Source organism: Anomaloglossus baeobatrachus, chromosome 7, assembly GCF_048569485.1.
Source record: "Anomaloglossus baeobatrachus isolate aAnoBae1 chromosome 7, aAnoBae1.hap1, whole genome shotgun sequence".
Taxonomy (NCBI): domain Eukaryota; kingdom Metazoa; phylum Chordata; class Amphibia; order Anura; family Aromobatidae; genus Anomaloglossus; species Anomaloglossus baeobatrachus.
The window spans coordinates 179,850,088-179,875,432 of NC_134359.1; the positions used below are offsets into that span (position 1 = coordinate 179,850,088).

Genomic DNA, 25,345 nt, shown 5'->3' on the forward strand with positions numbered 1-25,345 from the left:
GAAGTGAGCACATAGTGAGCGTGCCCGCTGCACAAGGCCATGTAGGCCGGGATGTTTTAAAAATTGCTGGAGAATCAGATTAAACACGTGAGCCATACAAGTCACGTGTGTCACATTGGCCTGACGAAGGCACGCTGCCATGTTTGCATCATTGCCGCACACGGCTGTTAAGTCACCACCGTAGTCCACTACGTCATTTTGTACTCCTGTCGCAAGGTGACAACGTGTTCCTTTCGTGCATAGTGCTGATGATGGGAGATGAGTCGACGCCAGCGGCGCAGGCGGACGCAGGTTATGCTCACCCACTGGGATGCGTTACCTTGACATATGCAGAACCAATGGCTGAATGCAGGTGGTGGGTATCTCTCAGATGAAGTACCATCATTCAGCTACAACCAATGGGAAGACACAACACCCTTTTTTAGGCCCCTCCTGTCTGAAGACCACTGCCAGACATAGCTATGAACCTCTGGTTACTGTTACCCCCAGTTTAGTTTTATGAGTTTGTGTGCTTCTTACCTGACTACTTTTCCTGCTTGCTGTTTAGGTACCTCGTTGGCCGATTTGCATTTCACCTCTGCTTGTATTCTGATTAAGTCCTGTCCCTCCCATTCTGTTCCTCTTCCTCAATTAATGTTTTGACCCTGCATGACTACTATTCTCTGGAACTGCATCCTTCCACAGGTATTGATCACCTTGGGCCCTTTGTAATTCAAAATCACTGTATAGGGGTTAAAGGGTTTCAGGGTTCTGGGGGTCCAGCTTGGTGAGTGGGTTCCCTCTAGCCTATCCTTTACAGCCCGTCTGAGTGTGTCGATCCAGGCAGGCGTTACACCGTGCCCTCGACAGAAGGACATGTAGGCCGGGATAGTGTTTTAAAAATTGCTGGAGATTCGGATTCAACACGTGAGCCATACAAGGCACGTGTGTCACATTGCCCTGAAGAAGGGCCGCAGACTGTTTAGCATCATTGTCGCACCCGGCATTCCCTGGCTGCTGGTTGAGTGGAGACAACCATTGATGAAACTCGGTCTCACTCTACAGAGCTAACCGTCCACAACTCCTCAGCGGTGTCTCACATTTCCCCTACATTTCAAAGTAAACATTTGACCGCCTGATGGCCTTGAGCTCTGCTGCCAGCATAGTAAGGAGGTGTGTGGGATTCCTTGGGTGCAGTTACAAGGAAGGGTGGCCTGACCACACAGGGTTTGGGCTGAGGTGCAGGAACAACACGAGGATGATGAGGCAGAAGCAGTGGAGGAACTTGTACATACAGAGGAAGGATTGAAACACACAACTGGTGGGGACGGAAAGACTTGTACAGCAGACACTTCTCCATCTATCACCATAGTTACCCAGTGCCCAGTCAGCGACATGTAACGCCCCTGTCCATGCTTACTGGGCCAAGTATCTGTGGTGAAATTCACCCTGTCACACAGAGTTTCTCAAAGAAGCGGTGATATTTTGTGCGACATGCTGGTGTAGCGCGGGCACGCCTTTGTTGGAGAAGGAGTGGCGCCTGGGCATCGGCTCTTGGGGCACTGCGATGGGCATAAGGTCTTGAAAATCCTCGGTTAAAAAGGTTGGAAAGGCAGCATTTTAGTAGCCAACAGTTTGCAGATGCTGAAAGTCAACCTCTAAGCCTTGTCATGCCCTTCTAAAAGCATGTAAAACACAGCAAGGGGACTCCAACCACAGTCTCCCTCGTTTCCAAAAATTGGGCCACACACCCGACTTGACTGGCATCAGTTGACCCCCATTTTCAAGATGAAAAAGATGCTTTGCATGAAGCACTCTCAAAAATACGCGTGCCTTTCGCCTCCCCTGGCTGACCATGGGGAAGAAAAGTCCTCTGAGAGCCATGACTTGTTCATCTTGGTTCTTTTTTCAAAAGCGAGGGGACTCCAACCACAGTCTCCCTCGTTTCTGCTTATTGGGTCACACACACCCCACTTGACTGGCATCAGTTGACCCCCATTTTCAAGATGAAAAAGATGCTTTGCATGAAGCACTCTCAAAAGTACACGTGCCTTTCGCCTCCCCTGGATGACCCAGGGGAAGAAAAGTCCTCTGAGAGCCATGACTTGTTCATCTTGGTGAACGTTAGTATTTCCACATAGTCAGTGGACAGACGCATGTGCTTATCTGTCAGCACACCCCCAGCAGCACTGAAGACACGTTCCGAGAGAACGCTGGCTGCGGGACACGACAAGATCCCCCAAGGCGTACGTGGCGAGCTCAGGCAATTTATCCAGATTGGAAGCCTAAAATGAGCAAGGCTCAAGTTGCACAGTAATGGCATCGATGTTCCCTTGCATATACTCCTATATCTGTGTCTCCTCCTCTTTTTCCTTGTCCAGCTCTTTTGTTTTCGCATGAGTATATGTCCTTGTCACTTTCCCATATGTTTGTGTTGTGAGTTGTTTGTCACCTTTTGGACACCTTTTGAGGGTGTTTTCTAGGTGTTTTTGTGTTTGTGATTGCCTCCCATTGTTTCCTATGCGGTTCGAGTGGTTCGCCGAACTGAACTCGAACCAGACCTCCGTTCGGCGAACCGAACTCGAGCCGAACCGCGGCCGGTTCGCTCATCTCTAATAATAACATACATAAAGAAAAAGTATGTCTAACGATCCTCTATGAGATGCTAATGAGCGCAGGGACTATTCGCAAGGGCGTTAGTTCCTGCGCTCATTCCGCCCTCTTAGCATGTTAGCGCGACCACAGTGGCATGCTAATATGCTATTCAATGCCCATTGCTCAGTGTCATCATCGGCAGTGATGTGCCTTCCTGTGTCCGTTGCACCACCTCAGAACGCTGTGCACATGATCAGAAGTCCCCAGTACTTCTGGTCATGCGTACTACACCAGTTTGAAGCCGGCACGCGTACAACCGGCTTCATAGTGCGCATGACCGGAAGTCCAGGGAGCATGCGCACTGAGCTGAAATCCAGCGCTTGGTGCTGTGGCAGCAGAGGTGAGCACGGCCATGCCTCTGTGCAGTCATTAGCATGTTGGCAAGCTCACAGGGGCATAATTACATGCTAAGGTGGTCGACTAGCCACGGGAACTAACGCCCTTATGACTAGTCGCTGGCCTCATTAGCACATAATGAATGATCTTTAGAAATACTTTTTCTAAAGATCTCTTTATCTATGATACTAGATGCTGGGACAGTTGGGCAGGGATTAGCAATATGCACCCAGAACTGCTCGTGGTTCTGGGTGCATATTGCACCTGACAGGTTCCTTTTAAGGATGTCAGATCCACTATGGGCATCATAGAGAAATCCCAGAAGACCGTTGAGGATGTCATGTTCGGGGGGGCCTTGAGCAGAAAAAATATCCTTTTGAAGAGGTCTCAGTGGCGTCTTGGAGGAAAGCCCCAAAGTTGAACATAGCCATCTCAAAAGTGTCAAATCTTTATTTATTTTTATATAGCGCTAACATATTCCGCAGCGCTTTACATACATCAGGAACACTGTCCCCATTGGGGCTCACAATCTAAAGTCCCTATCTGTATGTCTTTGGAGTGTGGGAGGAAACCGGAGTACCATGAGGAAACCCACGCAAACACGGGGAGAACATACAAACTCCTTGCAAATGGAGTACTTGGTGGGATTTGAACCTAGGACCCCAGCGCTGCAAGTCTGCAGTGCTAACCACTGAGCCACCGTGCCGCCCTTGTCCAAGAGATTTGTCATGCCCTTTGTGGATATCTGGGTTCTAAAAGATCTGTAACTGCACTAATAGTGTTAATACACCAACCAATTATTCACTTCAATGAATGTTATTGTATAATCTAATTCACATGCAGTATATGATAACAGAAATGTTTGGATAAATTACCGGTACTTCCCTTTTAGAAGTTTGATGTCATATCCTAGCCTCGACGTGTTTCTCCTGCCTCACCGGTTCATCAGGAGGCTTTGAAAAAGGAAAAAGTTTCCCAGGATGTGTCAGATGCTGAATGTGCTCTTGTAAATAACAACATGTTACATCCATCAGGGCGCCCTCAAAGCCTCCTGATGAACCTCTGAGGTAGGAGAAACATGTTGAGGCTACGATATGACATCAGACTCGTAAAGGGAAGTAATTTATCCAAACATCTGTTATCATATATTGCATGTGAATTAGATTTTTTTTATGCACAATAACCTTCATTGAAGTGAATAATTGCTTGGTGTATTAACACTGTTAGTGCAGTTACTGACTCAATGTTTGGATGCATAGATTCAATGTGAACTGGTTATCAGTTGATTTAGGATATTACATTGAGGTCAGGAGTCTTGTTGTTCAGTAGGGACCAGACATATAGAGATGTTTTTGGACATGTGATTACTGGTGGTTTGGTACTCACATGATGAGAGAGGGACAGTTTAGGGACTTTTAGGGTTAGTCCACGGTGAGCGGGGGTGCTATTTGTGCTGATTAGGGTGCTTACTTCTGCAGGCAGATAGGGCGGGTTATTAGGGGCAGTAGCAGGGCAACTGAAGTATTAGATTGATCCGGTCCGGCAGCCCTATATACCTACCTTGCTTTTCTTTAATCTGTCCTTACTGTGTGGTGTTTTTTTAAGGAGGGTGTTTTGTTTTTTTTTGTTTGTCCGATGACCGTTTTAATGCATATTTAATTATTGATATTTTAGGAATTTTGCTTTTTGTTAACTCTTTACCTGGAATTCCTGGTTTATTCCTATACAGTTAGCTAAGGGAGTTGACAACCATAACAAAAGTGATACATGTGACTTTAGAGCACATTGCAGTGAAGAATGTAGTTATTTTCTTGGACAAGAGCACAGCGTTGTCTTATCTAAACCATCCAGGGGGCACCAAGTCAAGATCATTGATGGCGGAGGAAGAAAAAATATTCAGAGTAACAGAAAAGAGCTTATCACTTACAGGATGACACTTGAAAGAATCAGACAACCTTGTGGTTGACTACTGGAGTCGTCATATGCTAAGTCAGGGCGAGTGGACTCTAAAGCCCCCGTAACATTTAGCGACTTACCAGCGATCCCGAAAATGATGCGACCTGATAAGGATCGCTGGTAAGTTGCTGGGAGGTCGCTGGTGAGATGTCACAAAGCAGACCTTACCAACGACTCCGTAACGATACAGGTCGCAGTAGTGACCTGTATAATAATCTCTGCTGTCATTGGGACCCTGTTACACAGTGTCAAACATAGCGATGCGTCCTGCCAAGCAGGACCTAGCCTTTGAAGAAAATGGCCCAGGACATTCAGCAACGACCGGCGACCTCATACCAGGGGCTAGGTCGTTGCTGGATGTCACACACAGCGACACCGCTAGCAAGATCGCTCACAAAACCCGTGACTCAGCAGAGATGTCGCTAGCGAGACGTGGCCTTAAGGCCGGGGCCACACGGGGCACTAGTGCGATCCTCGCATAACACTCAGCTCACGCTGGCAGTACAGCAGGAGCCGAGTGTCATGCTAGTATCCCTGCGACTGAGGTCAGACTGTGCAAGCGGACCTCAGCTGCGGGGGGCGGGCCGGCACGGAGGAGGAGCGGGCCGGAACGGATGAGGGGAGGGAGGGATTTCTCTCCCTCTCTCCTCCGTAGCCTGCTTTTGCAATTCTCGCTCTGCACGCACGGTACAACGGTGTACCGCTAGTGCAGTGTGATTTTTCTCTTGCCCCATTCACTTGAATGGGTGCAAGAGAAAAGTGTCTCACATTCCAATCACAGCATGCTGCGAATATTTTCTCGGTCCAATTAGGGCTGAGAAAATAATCGCTCATATGCGCTGACACATAGGCTAAAATTGGACCGAGTGGAATGCGATGTTTTATCGCACTCCATTCGCACCATTTTTCTCGCCGTGTGTCTTAGGCCTAAATCGGAAGATTTTCAGGCAGATCTGTACAAAACAGGGAAAGCCAGAGATGGATCTGTTTGCAACCAGAGATAATCGCCAGGTAAACATGTTCCTCTCCTTGGATGCTGTCATGCAGAGGTGGAATTTCCATCTGGCGTACGCTTTCCCGCTGATTCCACTAGTGCTGAGAAAGATTCGGGAGGATAGACCAGGGTCATATTGGTTGCCCAAGGAGAGCTTGTTCTAAATGTGCACCCCACATATTGCACTTGACAGGCATTTTGGGGGGACCCTACACTTATTGTTTTATTTGTATACCACGATACTGACCCGCAGACGGTTCCTGTGATTGGAAGCAGTCAGACGCTGTCACACAGGCTGGGGGCGTGTCTGACTGTAACCAATCACAGACAGCTGGTGGGTGGGGAAAGCAGTGCATAAATAATGCATGGCCCAGAAGTGCATAATTTCCCGAGTGGTGCTCATTCTGGATCAACACCCGGGCCAGGCACTCGGGTAAGTTTTTGAAACCGAGCTGATCCGGACTTTTACAGTCTGGGTCCGCCCATCACTAGTGAGAACTAAATCTATCAGATAGCGACAGCATATCTTAACAATATGCCATAATTGTTCCAGTTGAGAGAACCATTTTAAGACGCCTACGTATGCTAACATTTCTTTGTTCCCTGATGGAGGCTGGAGCTCTGTAGCTCGCTAACACTTTATGCACTTGAATGTTTTGCATAATGTTTATACACAGTGTAAATAAAGCAATCTTTTTGAATATTTTGCAAAACTTCTCTTCTTTGCAGGCTGAATGTCACCCTGAAACATGCACACAGATGACTGCCACAGAACAATGGATATTTCTTTGTGCCGCTCACAAGACCCCAAAAGAGGTGAGCTCTTTATTCGTTTTAATGTTGTCATGTTAAAGTGGTTGCTCAGGCATATGTATTAATGACCTATAGGACTAGCTGTACTACTCGGTGTTGCCCGGAATAGTAACTAAGTGTCTCCCTCGCTCTGGCGTGCCTCCCTCGCTCTGGCGTGCCTCCCTCGCTCTGGCGTGCCTCCCTCGCTCTGGCGTGCCTCCCTCGCTCTGGCGTGCCTCCTTAGCTGTGGCGTGCCTCCTTCCAAAGCAGAGAGGTGGGTTTCCGACATTCAGGAACCCCATCAATCAACTGATGTTTACTGCTATGGCGGCAGCCAGATGTAAACATTTTCAATGAATCTCTTAAGTGCAACAGAGCCTCAGAAACGCGTAGGAATGATCTAAATAAAGAGAATATTTTGACTTATACATGCTCGTGGTTTTTAGCGCGGCAATAAACCCGTTTTCTCCAGTCCTTCATATTCAAAATCTGCTCTATAACGGGGCCGCTGCAGAACCACCCAAGCGCTCATCCATGCTAATAAAGGGGTTGTGACTGGCACAACCCGGCCAGGTGAGTGCACTGTTTTTATCCTCTTTCACTCTGTAAACCGGGTAAAACCCTATTGCGCCTTTCTTGTCTCCCCCACTACAGCACTTAAGTGCAACAGTAGCAGCTGCTGCTAGGTACTACAGCACAATGCCTATTTCCCTGAATAGGAGCTGAGCTGAAATAGTCAGCAGCGTCCCTTGCACTTTGAATGGAGCTGTGCTTAGTAGCTCCGCTCATGGTGTTTACTTTCTGCTACCACTAGAACAAATAACATCAGATCGATGGAAGTGCTGGTTGTTGGATTCCCACAAATCTATTATTGATGACCTGTCCTGTGCATTTGTCATATAATACCTAAGTCCAAGCAACCTCTTTGATATATTAACCAATTTAGATGCCCTCTTAATCAAGACATTAAAGGGGTTTTCTGACATACTCAAAAATTGGGTTGTTCACGTGACCGTTGTAGCATGTTATTAGCATTACTGGTGCCCCACAAAATTCATTGATTGGCTGCAAAGGTCAAGTTGGTAGTGCTTAGTTAGTAGGGAAGGAGGTAAAAATAGCTGCATGGGAATATTAGATTGACAGCTGTTTAGAAAGCCTCCAGTCTTCCTTTGAAGACTATAACTTCACATCCAATAAGTATTGGAAATTATCTGAGTACCATATTTTTCGGACTATAAGACGCACCTGACCATAAGACGCACCCTGGTTTTAGAGGAGGAAATAGGAAAATAAAATTTTAAGCAAAAAAATGTGGTCATGACACACTTATGGGGCAAGGATCTGCTGCTGACACGGTTATGGGGTAATGTCCTGCTCATATATACTCCCCAGCCTGCTATATACTCCCCAGCCTGCTCATATACTCCCCAGCCTGCTCATATACTCCCCAGCCTGCTCATATACTCCCCAGCCTGCTCATATACTCCCCAGCCTGCTCATATACTCCCCAGCCTGCTCATATACTCCCCAGCCTGCTCATATACTCCCCAGCCTGCTCATATACTCCCCAGCCTGCTCATTTACTCCCCAGCCTGCTATATACTCCCCATGCTGCTCATAATATACCCCTATCCTGCTATATGCCCTCATCCTGCTCATATACTCCCCATGCTGCTCATATACTCCCCAGCCTGCTATATACCCTCATCCTGCTCATATACTCCCCAGCCTGCTATATACCCTCATCCTGCTCATATACTTCCCAGCCTGCTATATACCCTCATCTTGCTCATATACTCCCCAGCCTGCTATATACCCTCATCTTGCTCATATACTCCCCAGCCTGCATCCTGCTCAAAAACTCCCCATGCTGCTCATAATATACCCCTATCCTGCTATATGCCCTCATCCTGGTGTATGGCCGCATCCTGTGGCACATAAAAAAAAATAAACGTTCATACTCACCTCACCTCACTCCCTGCAGCACCGCTCCTCTTACCGTCTGTGTCAGCGGCAGCGCCGCTGAATGCAGCCGTCCCCCTGCAGCATCGCGATGTCCTCCGGTGGTCTGTGCCGGCGGCTGCGTGTGGACACATGCGCACAGCGATGACGTCATCGCTGTGCGCGCCGCTAGTCACGCAAGTCAGCTGACCGGACAGACGGGAGGAGGAGCGATTCTGCAGGGGAACGGTGAGTAATCTGTACTGATTCACTGCCCCCCCCACTGATGATGATGCGCGGGGGGCAGTGAATACAGCCGCACATGATCACTCCAGGCTGCAGTTGCCAGGGGTGATCATGCGGGCCGGCTGTTTATCCCTGCCCATCCTCCCGCCCACCTGTCAGTGCCTGCTTCACCGCTGAGAGATGGGCGGGAGGATGGGCGTGCATATTAAATGAGCGGATCCACGTGGTCACGGCAGGCTGCTACAGCCTGCTCGTGCCCCTGATGACCCGCTCCACCACAGCACCCTCATTCCCGGCAGCCACAGTCAGACCATAAGACGCACCCCCAACTTCCCCCAACATTTGGGGGGAAAAAAAGTGCGCCTTATGGTCCGAAAAATACGGTAATGATTGGATCAATACCTTAACTGTAGATTAGAGGTGTGGCTGCTATGATTGAAAGCAATAATCCAACCTAAGGTAGAACTGATGCTTCTGACAGAAACCTTTGGGCTATGTGCGCACTAGAAAAGTGATTTTTCTCAAGAAAATTTCTTGAGAAACTTCTGGGAGTTGAAGATTACCGCACCTGCAGTAAAAAAAACGCACCAAAACCGCGGAAAAATGCATGCGTTTTTGCCACGGTTTTGCCGCGTTTTTTCCGCAGGTTGGTCCCTGCGGTTTTTTATGCTGTAACTGCAATAAATAATATAGAGAATAGATAGAAAATAGATAGATAGACAGATAATGGATAGAGGGAAAGATGGATAGATAGATAGATAATAGATGAGAAAGACCTACATAATGTCCCACCTCCCTGTATATTCTAAGCTGGCACCCTTTAGTAACTTTTATGTGGCACTAAAGGGTGCTTAGCCTTGTATTTAGCCAAAAAATAAATAATTAAAAAAAAAAACGACGTGGGGTTCTCCCTATCTTTTGCAGCCGGCTAGGGTAAAGCAGACGGCTGCAGACCACAGCTGGCAGATTTACCTTGGCTGGTAATCCAAAACAGAGGGCACCCCATGCTGTTATTTTACATTAAATAAATAATTTAAAACAAAAAACGTGGGGTCCCCCCCCCACATTGGATCACCAGCCAAGGTAAAGCGGACAGCTGGGGTCTGGTATTCTCAGACAAGGGAGGTCCACCGTTATTGGACACTCCCCAGCCTAAAAATAGCAGGCCACAGCCGCCCCAGAAGTGGCGCATCCATTAGACGTGCCAATCCTGGCGCTTTGCCCCAACTCATCCCGTTGCCCTGGTGCGGTGGGAAACTGGGTAATATATGGAGTTGATGCCAGATGTGTAATGTCACCTGGCATCAGGCCCTGGGGTTAGTGATGTCTTGGCATCTATCAGATACCCGACATCACCAACCCAGTTAGTAAGAAATAAAAAATTGACAACAAAAGTTTTATTTGAAAAAACACTGCCTAAAACATTCCCTCTTTCACCAATTTATTGAAAAGAACATTCAATTCCAGGTCCGGCGTAATCCAATAAGGGGGTCCCACGACGATCCATACCATAGTCACTGTCCCAGTCAATGAAGAACAAAATGTTCCCCATTGGCTGGGAGAGTAGTGCAGTGACCTGAGCTAACATCAATAGGTCAGCCCAGGTCACTGCAGGGGACACGACGAGCGCTGCTGTCAGGAGGTTAGATGAGATCATTACCTGCAGTGACGATCTCCTGCTCTCCTGACGTCAGCGCTGTCACTGACTTCTATGCCCGCCGCGTTCTCAGCAGTATCGCGAGAGCCTGTGACATCAGTGCTAGTCACAGTCTCGGGCGGCCCCCGAGACGGGCATAGAAGTCAGTGACAGCGCTGACGTCAGGAGGCAGGAGATAGTCACAGCAGGTAATGATCTCATCTAACCTCCTGACAGCAGCGCTCGTCGTCCCCGCGGATGCCTGCACTGCAGTGTGAGAAGCTGCTGGTACTGCAATGCGAGCAGCCGCGTGGCTGAAGCGGGACACAGACTGCACGGGCACCCGACGGAGGTCACACGGAAGTGCTTCCGTGCGGCGTCCAGGGAGTGTGATGTGTGTGTTTATGCTCTGCTCCGCTTCCTCTTCCTGTCATAATGACATCCCTTCCCTGCAAAACGCAGGCAGTGATGAACATTACCGCAGGTAAACCACGGCTATACCGAGGGTATACCGCACATCATTTGCTACCTGCGGTATTTCGCAATTACATTACAGTGAATGGAGTGAAATACCGCAGGTACCTGCGGAAAAGAAGTGACATGCACATTTTCTCAAGAAATTATGCAGAAAGAATTTTCTTGAGAAAAAAAACGCAGTGTGCGCACAGCTATTTTTTTTTCCCATAGGTTGTGCTGGGAAATGTCTGCAGAAAGGTTACAACCATTTCTCAAGAAATCTCTGCAGCAAAACTGCGGGTAAAAATGCAGTGTGTGCACAGGGCCTTACACACTTGACAAAGCATGCCTAGATAACTGGTTCTGACTCATTTACTTCTACATCTGCTGCTGCTTTTAGCCCAACTGGCTGCTGTAAAACGTCATGGCCAAAAGTATTGGAACCCTTGAAATTGTTCCAGAAAATGAGGTACTTCATCCAGAAAATTATTGCAATTACACATTTTGTTGTACACTTTATTATTTGCTTTGTGGGTATTTGAACAACACAAAATAAAAAAAACTGCGAAAAAGACAAATTGGACATAATTCACACAACTCCTAAAATAGGCCTGGCAAAATTGTTGGCACCCTTAACTTAACCTCTTACCGACATTGGATATACTTGGTACGTCCCGCCTCATGTTGGTATACTCATTGCCGGCTGATTTGAACAGCTGACATGTGAGGCTATCAGGCACGAGTGGATCCGCTCTCCAAAATGTGACAGCGCGGTGTACGTCCCAGCCGCAATAAGCACTCACTCACCCGGCTCCATCGGAAGTCACGTGACGTGGCCACATGGATCCGATGGTTGCCATGGTAGCACAGGGTCATGTGATGACTCCTGTAGCTATCATGAGTCAGTTCCTCTTCCAGTCATCAGAGTGCTGTGTGTCAGAGGAGAGCAGCTTTTCTGCAGATCAGAGCAATGCTTCTCTGATCTACAGAAATAAATGAGTAAAAAAAAAGTTTAAAATCACTCCCCATTTGCCCCATTGAAACTTAAAGGGTTAAAAAAATATACACATTTGGTATCGCTGCATTCAGAAACACCCGGAAACACCCAATCTATCAAAATATAAAATTATTCTGATTGGTAAACTGCGTAGCGGCAAAAAATATTACAAACGTCAAAATTACGTTTTTAGGTCACCGCAAAATGCAATAACAGGCAATCAAAACGTAGCATCTGCGAGACACAAAAAAATAAGCATTCCGTGAGCCATAGATCCCAAAAATAAGAACACTATGGTTTTCGAAAAATGGCGCAAAAAGTGCACCACTTCTACTTTTTTTTTTTTTTTTTATTTTGTGACAAACGGGTTTTTTTTAACCCTTTAAATAACAGTAAACCTTATACATGTTGGTGTCTACGAACTCTTAATGACCAGAGGCATCACCGACATGGCAAGATTGACGGAAAATAAAAAAGTTACGGCCCTCAGAAGAAGGGGAGCAAAAACAAAAACTGAAAATCGCCGGGGGTGAAGTGGTTAATATTTGGTTGCTCACCTCTTGGAATAAATCATTACAATTACTTCCTATAACCATCAACAAACTCTTACACCTCTCAATCGGAAGTTTGGGCCACTTTTCTTTTGCAAACTGCAAGGTCTCATTGAAGCATGTCTTCTCCCACCTACAATTTTAAGATCTTTCCACAGGTCTTCAATGAGATTTAGGCCGGCATCACACCTGGGATTGAAAAATCGTTTCGACTCTCCTGCCTGAGAGTAGGATGAGCTCTGTCCAGAGTGTTGATCCGTGGGCAATGCAATTGCAAAGCGAGTCTGTGAATTTTCTCATGATAGTAGTCCGTGAGCAATCCGTATTCAATCCATATGTCATCCGTTTTTGTTCTCAGCAGCTGTTAGTCATTACAGTCATGTACATGAGCATTTACAGTGTTCTCTGCTACATAATAGAATTGTATTTAGAAAAACGTATGTCACTAGGATGGTCCGTGTGGCGTCCGATTTATTTTTTTATTTTTTTTTTTTCCTCACACACACAGACTTGCATTGGAGAGACTCGCACGAGAAACTCTAGAAATCGCAGCATGCTGCGATATTTATTTTTATTTTGTTTCGTCCTCCTCAATCCGATTTGGGCTGAGAAAAAAAAGCAGATCGGAGCTGCCTCATTGATTAACATTGGTTCGAGTGCAATGCGCGATTTTCTCACATTGCACTCGTGCGAGTCGATCGCAAGTTTGACGCCGGCCTTAAATTCTGACTGACTGCTGGCCGCTTCAGAACTCTCTAGTGCTTTTTTCCATCCATTTCTGGGTGCTTCTTGAAGTTTGGAGTCATTGTCCTTCATTGAAGACCCATGACCTAGGATGCAAACCCAGCTTTCTGACACTGGACACTACATTGTGGCACAAAATTCTTTGGTAATCTTCAGATTTCATGATACCTTGCACACAGTCAAGGCACCCAGTGCCAGAGGCAGCAAAACCTGTTTGAACCTCCATCATATATTACTGTAGGTACTGTGTTCTTTTCTTTGTAGGCCTCTTCCATTTTCGGTAAACAATAGAAGGAAGAATGATGTTCTTTACCAAAAAGCTCTATCATGGTCTCATTTGTCTACAAAACTCTTTCCAAGAAGGATTTTTGCTCACTTGCGTGCATTTTTTAGTGTATTTTTTGTCTGTCAGCAGTGGGGTCCTCCTTGGTCTCCTGCTAGAACAGTTAATTAGATTCACATGTCTAAGGATATTTTGCACGGACACTGATGCACTCTGAGCCTGAATTTCTTTGAAACTTGATTGGAGCTGCTTTTCCACCCTCTGGACTGTCCTGCATTGGAACCGTTGTTTTTTTTTCAGCAGTTTTTCTCTGCTTTTAACATCCAGGGAGATTAGCTACAGTACCATGGGTTGTTAACTTCTTTAGTTATGTTGCGCACCATGGACAAAGGAACATTAAAATCTCTGTAAATGGACTTGTAACGTTGAGATTGTTGATATTTTTGAACAGTTTTGGCTCTCCAGTCCTCAGTCAGTTCTGTTTTCATCTTTCTGTTCTGTATGATTAATGTGGCACACACAGCACGCAATGTAAAGATTGAGTCAATATCTCTCTTTTTACCTGGTTTCAGGAGCAATTTTCATATTGCCCACACCTGTTACTTGCCGTAGGTGAGTTTGATCGAGTATCACATACTTAAAACAAAGTTGTTTAGTCTATCCCATTTCGGGGCTTTGTGTAAAATTGTCCAATTTTTTGATGTTTTGATGTTCTATTACACACAAAGAAATTAAATGTGTGTAATTACAATTTTCTGGCAGAAATACCATACTTCATTTACTGGAACAATTTCAATAAGTCTGCAGCATGTACAGTCTTTCAGTTGTTTTTTTTTTTTTGTTTTCTTTTTTTTTGCAGCATTTTTCCGAAAGTTCATGGAAAAAAAAACGCATAAAAAGGTGGGGGGGGATTTCTGCCCAGAAATACAAATTTGGTGCAGATATTTCTGCAACCAATTAGTCAGGTCAGCGTGCCAACATAGCCTTAAGGCCCCGTCACACACAACGAGATCGCTAACGAGATCGTTGCGGTGGCGGCACAGTTTTCGTGACGCAGCAGCGATCTCGTTATGTGTGACACCTACCAGCGAACAGGCCCCTGCTGTGAGGTCGCCGGTCGTTGATGAATGGTTGGGACCATTATCTTCAAAGGCGATGTCCTGCTGGGCAGGACGCATCGCTGTGTTTGACGCCTATCAACGACCTCCTAACACAGTCCCAACGCCCGCCGAGATCGTTATACAGGTCGCTGATCGTTACTGCGTCGTTGGTAAGATCTGACTGTGTGTCTTGCTAAATTCTTCTAAAAAGGGGGCTGAAAGCCCGTACTTACGAAGCGCTCACTGATATCCTAATCAGGCACGAATACTAATATTCTTTATAGCAAGATACTATTTATTTTAATAGCACATGAATAGTTAATGGTACATAGGCATTTAGAACTATAGTCATAGAATCTTATACAATAACAGAAATATGCATCAACATTACCGTTTGTTGTAGCAATCCTTTCACATCGGAGGGAACTCGATTTAATGTTAAAGGAAACAACATGGCATCTTGCATCACAGGAGCAGTGCGTACACTTCAATGCTCTGGAAGGTTTCCCTTACATTAAGCGAGTCCGGTGTATTTTTATAGGAAAACTTTGTAGGTTGTGTTTAAATGGTCACCAGCATGTGACAGCTGAGTCATGTTCATGTAACTTGACCACAAACTGCTGTGGGCACCAGCAGCTTCCTGCACATTTCCTGCACATTTAGCCAGTTGTCAACTGGCCGACCACAGTTGACCATAGTGTTAGTGAAATATTGCAATGAGCCGTAAATTTCATATGCAAGCTTCCTTAAACCTGTCTTTAAGCCAACCACAAGTTTCCGGTAAGTGGAACTGTAAATGTTACTTCCTCATTATCTGTTTGACATGTATGCTAAAACTGGTGAAAAGTCCTGTTTACTACTGGATCAGTCCCAGAATTATTTGTTGCATGGAGTGCCCACAATGCCTTTATGAGAAGTATAGTTATAAAGAAGGAAATTTTAAGAAGTGCTAGGAGTCAGTGTAATCTAAGAAATTTCTAGCGTTTTTTTTCAAATCAGCCTTTTTTCTGTTACTTCACGGATTGATCACAGCTCAGCACTAGTGATGGGCGATCCCGAACTATAAAGTTTGGGGTCCATACCGCATACCTTGTGTCCATGCATGAACCCCCGAACACTGAGTTCTCAGGAGCATTCATGTTATTGTTCGGGTTTAGTCATCCAGATAATGATAGAAAAGAAAGGAAAATAAAAAATGAAGCAGAACTGTTATACTTACTGAGTCTCCCACACTGCTATAAGTCTACTTACGGGGGCATTCATTACCTCCCATACATATTCACTGCTTCCCCTACCCACCGTCAGTCCCAACGACTGGCCGATTGGTTGCAGTCAGATTGCACTATGTGACAGCGTCTTTGATTGGTTGCGGCCCACAGCCCTGTGCTTATCTTGGCTGTGTATCAAAATAAGAGGAACCCTTTGCAGCTTTTTTTTTTTTCTTTTGCTTCAATTGTTTAACCCCTTCACAACCAGCCGATTTTGTGCTGTTTTTTTTGGGGGGGGGGTTTCGCCATTCTTCTGAGACACAACTTTTTTTATTTTTCCATCAATCTCGCCATATGAGGGCTTATTTTTTGTGGGACGAGTTGTACTTTTAAATGAAACAAAAACAAAATGTGATTGCACGATTGTTTTTGGGATACTTTATTCACAGTGTTCACTATATGGTAAAACTGATGTCGGTGTGATGCCTCAGTTCAGTAAGAGTTCGCAGACACCAAACAAGTATAGACTTACTGTTATCTAAGGGGTTAAAAAAATTCAGACGTTTGTCCAAAAAAAAGTGGTGCACTTTTTGCGCCATTTTCCGAAAACTGTAGCATTCTCATTTTTTGGGATTTATGGCCCTGTGACTGCTTATGTTTTGCATCTCGAGCTGATGTTTTCATTAACGGTACAATTTTTGCGCAGATGCTACGTTTTGATTGCCTGTTATTACATTTTGCGGCAACCAAAAAAATGTAATTTTGACGTTTGGAATTTTTTTGCCACTACGCAGTTTACCATTTAGATTATTTTTTTATTTTGATAGATTGGGTAATTCTGAACACGGCGATACGAAATATGGGTATTTTATTTTTGTGAGCCTTAAATTTTTAATGGAGCGAAAGGGGGGTAATTTGAACTTTTTAGGGTTTTGGTTTTTTTTTTTTAATTTTTCAAGACTTTTTGTTTAAACTTTTTTTTTTTTTTATTTTATTTTACTAGTACCTCTAGGGAGCTAATGGATCGGCTGTCTGATCGCTCATTCATTTCTCCCAATCAGAGCAGCACCGCCAGTACTCGACTGTTTCTTACAGGACCTGAGTCATGTGAGCTACAGGAGTCATCACATGACCCTGTGCTACCATGACAACCATCGGATCCACGTTATCATGTCACGTGACTTCCGGTATCGGCCTGTAAGTAATGTTTTATCGCGATTATAATATCACTGTCACATATTGACAGTGGCATTTAAGGGGTTAAAAGGCATGGGCGGAATGCAATTACACTTGTTCCTGGCAGCCACACATGTCAGCTGTACAAATCAGCTGACATGTGCTGAACGCTGCAGGCTGCTTGCAACAGCCCGTGGGAAATAACACTATGACTGCTAAGACGTAATTTTACCACCCGCAGTCGTTAAGGGGTTACATTTTTTTTTTTTTTTTTTAATAACAAAAATGTCTCCCACTAATTTTGATATCCAGTCATAAAGCCGAGAGCTGGGGGGCTGTTATTCCCAGGCTGGGGAGGCCCATGGTTATTGGGGCCCCAACCTCCAAGAATGTCGCATTAGTCCATTAAACGTCCATTAGATGTGACAATTCCAGTGTTTTGCCTGGTGCAATGGCAATCGGGGTAATGTAAGGAGTTAATGACACCTCAAAGCTGCCACTAAGCCCTAGATTAGTAATGGGTAGGGGTCTATGAGACCCCCCATTACTAATCCTGTAAGTGAAAAGAAATAAACACAAACGCCAAACAATCCTTTATTTGAAGTAAAAGACAAAAAACACCCTCTTTCTCCAGTTTATAAACTCCCTCCCCCAAACACCCAGGTCCAGTGTAATCCACACAAGGTCCCGCGACGATCCCAACTCTGCTACATATTGAAGGCACATAGCGTGGGCACATAAGAAAACATAACTACCCACTGCGGCTTCAGGCAGACACTGACTGAGCCGCAGCTGTGAGCGGTGACATCACGGAGTTTACCTGCAGTCACAGTTGGAGGTTCTCACAGTACCTCGCCTGTGACTGCAGGTAAACTCACCTCATTGAGTTTGAGACCTACATCTCCTGGAAGAAAGCTGCATTTTTATGTCAATTTATTTTTATGCCACGACAGCCATGTTTGCTACTGAAATTTATATACCAAATTCTTGCTCCAAATCTACATCTCCTGGCAAAAAATCGCTTCAAAACTGGCATATAAACGCCAAGTCGGGGGGCGTGGCCTGGACATGGAGGGATAGAGATGTGAAGTGTCTTTGCTCCTGCCCTGACCCGGGCATTTATAGCACCAGAGTATCAACAACCGGATTTCTGAGCAGCAAATGGGCAATAGGAAAAGGAGAGGAGGCCCCCGACTCACTTTTAAAACACCGGACACATCAACGCGGGACATTAGGAGCTATCTGAGGGATCCGGTGCAGGCAGCCCCTGAGCACAAGATGGCGGACGCAGCGAGGCACATGAGAAGCGTCCGCTCGCTGGGTGCAGCGGCGGCGGTAGCGGCAGCTGAGGATCCGGAGGACGCGGGCGACGTCCGGGCTCCAACTGCTGAAACATGCAGTAATAGGGAGCGGGCACAGGTCAGTGAGGGGCAGGCCGGAGCGCCACCCCAGGCGGGAAGACAAAATGGCGCCGTGGCCCTGAACACCGGCGGGACAGAGATGGCGAACACTGTCTGCACTCAGGCGGCACTTACCTTGGCTAGATCGAGGGAGGAGGGCAATGATGTGGGGGGGGGGTCCCTGACTGTGGAGGTTCCAGCTGGCCCCACTTCCCCCGGAGGATCGCCAGTCACTCTGGGCCTGGAAGCTCGGAAGGGGGAGGGGAGGAGGGCTTCACCCGGCCACTATGCTGCTGCTGGCACGGAGCTGTGCGTCTTCCCTGGGCAGATGGGAACCACTGGGACTGTGTTCTTTAGAGGGAGCACCCCTGTAAGCCCGTGTTTCTCAAATGCTACACTTAATAGTGCTGCTCAAGAGGCCGGGCCCCCTGGCACCAGCGGGGGAATAGGCCACACAGATCATCATTCTTTGCTTCAGATGTAGAGCGTGTTGGAGGGTTTTAGTTGTCATATCAAAAATATTCCCACAAAAGCTGACATGGACTCATATATGTATCTAGATTGGAAAGCTCCTATCGCTCAGAGCTCTCAGGCCTGAGAGACGAAGTACAGCAGATGGGGGAAAGAGTGGGGGCTATTGAATCTGCAGCACAATCTTTATCACTTAAAACAACAGAGCAGGATTCCTACCTTGCTTCTCACAACGCTCACCTTCAGTACCTGACTGACCTTATTGATGACATTGAAAATCGTTACCGACGTAACAATATAAGGGTCCGCGGCCTACCGGAGTCGATTGAATCTGTGGATTTGGACAAAACCTTACGCCATATTTTTAATGCTCTGTTACAAGTCCCACTGGATTCACCCCTGGAACTGGATCGATCACACAGATCTTTGGGCCCCCGCTCCCAGGACCCGGACCGTCCTAGGGATGTCATCTGCAAGGTACACAGATACCAACTCAAGGATGCCATAATGAGGCTGGCTCGCTCGGCAGAAAACCTAAGACACCAGGGACGGAGGATACAACTTCTGCCTGATCTTTCCAGATGGACACTCCAGAAAAGGAGGGCATTGCGTCCGCTCCTGGACTCGCTGCGTCAACGGAATATCCCATATACATGGGGGTTCCCTTTTGGCTTGCGGGTACGACAGGCGGGCAGGATGCACGTCTTGAGCCACCCCGGGTGTGTTCCGGCGTTTGCGGCGGCCTTACGGATTCCGGAGGTGACCATCACAGACTGGCCGTGTTTGCCCCCGGGAGGACCAGGGGGCGTCCATCCTGCGGCGGTACGGGCGAGGAGGAGAAATCAGGAAGAAGTACCCGAAGATCGTGGCTGAGGTTGGACATTTACAAGGAGGCGAAGGTTTATGAAGGTTTATAAGGTTTATAAGTCATATTACTGCAGAAATGTGGTTTGCTTTCTCTCATTACAGGTTAATACACTATTGACAGTTAAGGCTGTATTACATTACCAAAGATATATTGGAGGGGTCTCCTTTTGTCTAAAGGTTGCGGCCCGGGTCTGCGTCGTCGCGGGGATGGTTGGCTCAACTTGATTGGCCGCCGGGCCCCCGCGGGGAACACTCTCGGTGCCATAGTTAAAGGTAAAATGGCCACCATGAAAAATCGTTACTACCCGACCTGGTACCACAGTACTAATGCAGACTCTAGATTCAGGGGGGTGTCCGTGGCCTTACATAAATCATTCCCTGATAGACATAAAGATAGACCCAGAAGGCAGATATGTTATTGTTAAGTTGAGAATCTCAAGCAAGGTGTTCACGGTGGCGGGATGGTATTCGCCCAATGTAGCTCAGTCAAGAGCGGGACGGGGCTTTCTCAGAACCCTTACAGAATTCTCAGAGGGAGTGGTTATTCTGGGGGGAGACTTTAACATGCCCCTAGACCAACAGGTGGATACCTCATCTGGCCGAAGCGCGATCCCCTTATCCCACTTACGGTCCTTTTAAACGGGAGATGCACCACGTACAATTGACGGACGTGTGGCGGGCCTTAAACCCCTCGGGAAGGGATTATACCTTCTACTCAAACCCACACGACTCATATAGCCGTATCGACTTCTTTTTAGTAAGTCAGCACGTCCTTACATGGCGCCCAGTTGCTGAGATCGGAAGCGTGGTTTGGTCCGACCCTGCGCCTATTTTTCTAACAATTTCTCCCCCGGGGGGTCAGACGCGTGAGTGGACATGGAAACTTAATGACAATTTATTAAAGGATACATTGTGCGCGAATGATATCAAGGAATCGATAGAGGTCTTTTTGGCAGCACACGCCGGGGACTCCACCTCCCTACCTTTTCAGTGGGAAGCATTTAAGTGCGTAATTCGGGGAGTTTTAATAAAACATGGGGCACGCATTAAGAGGATGAAGACATTGCAAATTAGCACACTACTTGATGTGATACACAGGCTGGAAACCACACATAAAATAAACAGATCAGCCAGGGTTTTGGCAGACCTCGCTAAAAATAGAGAACACCTTAAGACGCTTCTCAACGAAAAATACCTCAAATACCGCTCTCATTACAAACGTTTTTTATACCAACACTCGGACAAATGTGGCAGACCCCTGTCACGCCTTCTTCACCCCCGCAACAACACATCGTTCACATCGAGAATACAGCGGCGTAGCGGCGCTGATACGAGTAACCCGGTAGAGATCATGGAGGAAATGCGGACATTTTACTCTGATCTCTATAACATTAGGGGACGTCTGGCGGATATGGAGCAGAGTAACCGGATGGAGCGGATCAACGAGTACATCACAGACACGGCATCCACACCGTTGAGGGAGGAGGAGGTCTCACAATTAGAAGAACAGTTTACAGAGGAGGAGGTGGGGTCGGTGATCAAAAGTTCTCCTGCAGGAAAGAGTCCAGGCCCAGATGGGTTCTCCCCGGTATTTTACAAGACATTTCGATAATTGATAGTCCCATTCCTCACAAGGGTTTTCAATTCGGTCTCAGACGCGACTCCATTTGCGGCGCAGTCCCTGGAGGCATTCATTACAGTCTTGCCGAAGCCCGGGAAGGACCCATCTCTGGTTACCAATTATAGGCCGATATCCTTATTAAATGTGGATGTGAAACTATTTTCTAAAACACTGGCCAAATAGACTGGCCCCTCTCCTCCCTTCAATTGTTAATCCAGATCAGGTCGGCTTTGTTCAGGGTAGGGAGGCCCGCGACAATGTGAATAAAACATTGTTACTCATGGCTAATGCGATCTCCTCTTCTTCACCTGTTGGCCTTCTGTCAGTGGACGCGGAGAAGGCATTTGACCGTGTGCACTGGGATTTCCTCCGAGCTGCGTTACAAAAGATTGGCTTGGGCCATCTATTCCTACAAAAAATATTGGCGTTGTATACGTGTCCCTCGGCACGGATCAAGGTCAATGGAGCATTGTCTCGACCCATTGCGATAAGAAATGGCACGAGGCAGGGGTGCCCTCTCTCGCCATTGCTGTATGTGGTGGTGATGGAGCGCCTCGCTAACGCTATAAGAGGGAACCCCAGTGTGCATGGTCTGCGGGTGGATGATCAGACTTATAAGACTTCCCTGTATGCTGACGACTTATTGATTTATGTTTCTCAACCCCACATCACACTGCCCTCCTTGATGAAAGAGTTTGAGAGATTCGGAGAGTTGAGCAATTTTAAAGTTAATTGCTCAAAAACGGAAGCATTGAGCGTCACACTAAGGCCCTCTGAGGTGTCATTGGGTAAACAGAATTTCCCATTCAGGTAGCAAACTAAAGCAATTAAATACTTGGGCATACAGATCCCGGCTGACCTCTCTCTCCTCTACTCGTTAAATTATCAAACCCTATTGACACGCACACTTAAAGACCTATCATATCACAAAAAACCTATCTCGTGGTTTGGACGTATCAATTCTTTCAAGATGGACGTACTCCCACGGTTTCTTTGTTTTTCAGGCGGTTTCATTGTCGCCACCCGCTAGCTTTTTCCGCACACTCAAATCGGCTTTGATTACGTTTGTATGGGGACACTCGAGGGCGAGAATAAAATATCACACCTTAACCAGACCCATCGGCAGGGGAGGGGCTGGACTACCAGATCTCCGCAGATATCACCAGGCTACTCTATTAATGCGCATTTTCGACTGGCACCTTTTTGCCAATCATAAGAAATGGGTAGCATTAGAACAAGGGGGAGCGCAGGGGCCACTGAGGTATCTACCCTGGCTGGAGTCACGAGAGGGAGTGAAGTTGCCTACGGCTGACTTTTTGGCAAAGGCCACACTAAAAGAATGGGATTGGACCCGACAAAAAAGCTCATTGTCTGGTCCTCCACTTCTGCTCATCCCGATCTTTTCCAACCCGGAATTTGCTCCGGGATTTGTCCGTTCCACCTTTCTGCGCTGGGAAATGGAAGATGATTTTAGGATTCACCATGTACTAAAAGGACATGACATTATGTCCTTTGGAGATCTGCAGGGTCTAGACACCCCCCGCCCCCCCCCCCTCCCCCCGTTTATTATCATGGATAGAGTACAGACAGTTATACTCATTTGTAAGCAATAGACTGAGAAAATGGAAACATTTACCCAACCTTTCTCTGACCCTATTTGAAGGGTTGTTCATGCAAAAATCTCCACCATCTCACTTAATACCATTAATTTACAAATTATTGAGTCAGGCGGCCCCGGAGGCAGATATGGATCCAAATTTCATGTCACAATGGGAGATAGACCTGGGCACCACCTTTTCTGAGGAAGAAAAACAGAAAGCATATCTGTTTACCCATAAGTTGGCCACAGCAGGGTATGCGAAAGAAAAGAATTACAAAATTTTATCAAGATGGTACCTATACCCAGTGAAGCTGCATAGGATTTTCCCCTCTGTGTCTGAGCTGTGTTGGCGGTGTGGAAGGTCTCCGGGGACAATGCTACATATCTGGTGGGACTGTCCGCTGATTAAACCCTTCTGGCTAGAGATGTTTCGGACATATACCAAAATTTCTGGAGAGAGGGTGTCGCCCTCCCCACAGATCTCTTTGCTGTCCATGTTGGCCGGCTCAATTAAGACACAAAAAGGAGACTTGCTTAGATTCTGTCTTTCGGCAGCCCGCTCGGTGGTGCCTACACACTGGCGGAAGACAACGGCTCCTTCCATGCAAGAATGGCAGCAGGAACTCTCCTCCATATGTTATATGGAGGAGCTTTCCGCGGAGGCGACAGAGGACAGCGAAAGATTCTTAAAGATTTGGCAACCATGGATCCTCTTCAAAAGGGACAAATGCGTATAGAGAACTGTTTGGTCATTGAATAGATGGGGAATACTTGCCGGGCCTAGTTGTTCCAACAACCGCACCTAGGGGAACATGGACATCCCTTCCCCTCGGACTTTCCCACCTTCCCCCTCCATCATCCTCCCTTCTCTATGTTGCTTCTATCTTCACTACTAGCTCTTTTCTCCTTTTTCTACCATCCTGTTCCCTGGCTTTAAGTTGCATTCTTTGTGCCTAATGTTCGAGTTTGAGTTAGGTGGTTCCGTAGATTCCCTCTCATTTTGGTATTGAAATAATACCTTATCCCAAGTAAACAGAGGGAGTGGAGTCAAACACATGTTGATAAGGGGGGGGGGACAACATTGGTATTTTACAGGGCATGAGATATGCTTGTTCTCTTCCCTTCTTCCCTTCCTTCTGTTTTTGCCTCTTGTTACTTTCAAGAAAAATATAGTCTACATGATTAATTTCTATACCACTAAGGAATTGATCTGTTGGTCAAATTTGTATGTGATGTTCGAATCCATGCTTTCTTTCTTGTCTATTGTATTGCATATTTCTTAATAAACAAAGATTATACATAAATGCCAAGTCACTAAATGTTTACGCAACTTTTTTTTTTCTTTTTTGTAAAAAAACAAAAAAAAAAACAAAAAAAGGTGTCAACTTTTAAAGTAATGGTACTACAGTTTTTATTGGTTTAAAAGGCTTTGCTGAATCAGCCCATGTTGTTTTGGGGTTTTTTTTTTGTCATGATATATGTATCATAGAATTCAGAGTACCACTTTTCTCATGACTGTAATTATATATGAATATCGATATTTTACTTTTTCGTGTTAAATAAGGTATACCAAGTACCCTTTTCTTTTTTTTACAAATTTGATGGTTCCTCTTGTTTTATCTAGTGCCCAGCTATAGATTACACAAGACACACTCTGGATGGTGCTGCATGTCTTTTGAATAGCAATAAATATTTTCCTAGCAGGTAAGATGTACATATTTTACGTAATCTGCATGCAGAGGATTACTATGATAATGCAGGTCATGTTATCGAATCTTCCTGCAGATACATAATAAACATAAAATTGAGCATAAAATAAGTAAATGAAGAAATATAATCATTGTACTGTACTTATTGCAGTTTTTATTCCTGCTGTTAAAAAAACATACATTAAAAAAGTATTACTTTACATTTACTTAAAATGTTATCACCTGGTGTTCCAAGTATGACAGTTTACACGTCCACCTAATTACCTGAATGCTTGTGAACACATTATCAGCCCGTTCTGCCTTGTTTGTTAAGAAAGCAGCAGAGCCTCTTGTGGTGTGTTATAAGTCTAGGACTGTAAATGGCGCTGTGCCTTTTAGGCAGCATAATTAGCCATGGGGATGGCTCTTCCACAAAATCCACACACACCCTTACTAATATACCCAATTGAGTCTTTGTCTTCCTTTTGTTGCTTAGATTAGCTTTAAAGGGAACCTGTCACCAGGTTTTTCCCATCTAAAGTGCGTCCACCACTATTCAGCCCTTAAATACAGCATACACAATACGTAAATTCTAGAATACCCGATGCGTAGAATCGGGCCACCTTCTAGTACTATATATATGTCTCC

At 46.0% G+C, this 25,345-nt stretch overlaps 1 protein-coding gene across 2 annotated transcripts in view; it reads left to right on the forward strand.

The window, feature by feature from the left end:
• Positions 1-25,345, forward strand: part of MOB4 (MOB family member 4, phocein) — a 198,040-nt gene that overhangs the window by 102,276 nt on the left and 70,419 nt on the right. For both annotated transcript variants that reach the window (XR_012724753.1, XM_075317824.1), the window contains exons 5-6: positions 6,650-6,736; positions 24,634-24,713. Coding sequence is in view for 1 of the 2 variants with exons in the window: in XM_075317824.1 (XP_075173939.1) it covers positions 6,650-6,736; positions 24,634-24,713 (167 nt within the window). In the remaining variant the exon portion in view is untranslated. The remainder of the gene's footprint in view (positions 1-6,649; positions 6,737-24,633; positions 24,714-25,345) is intronic.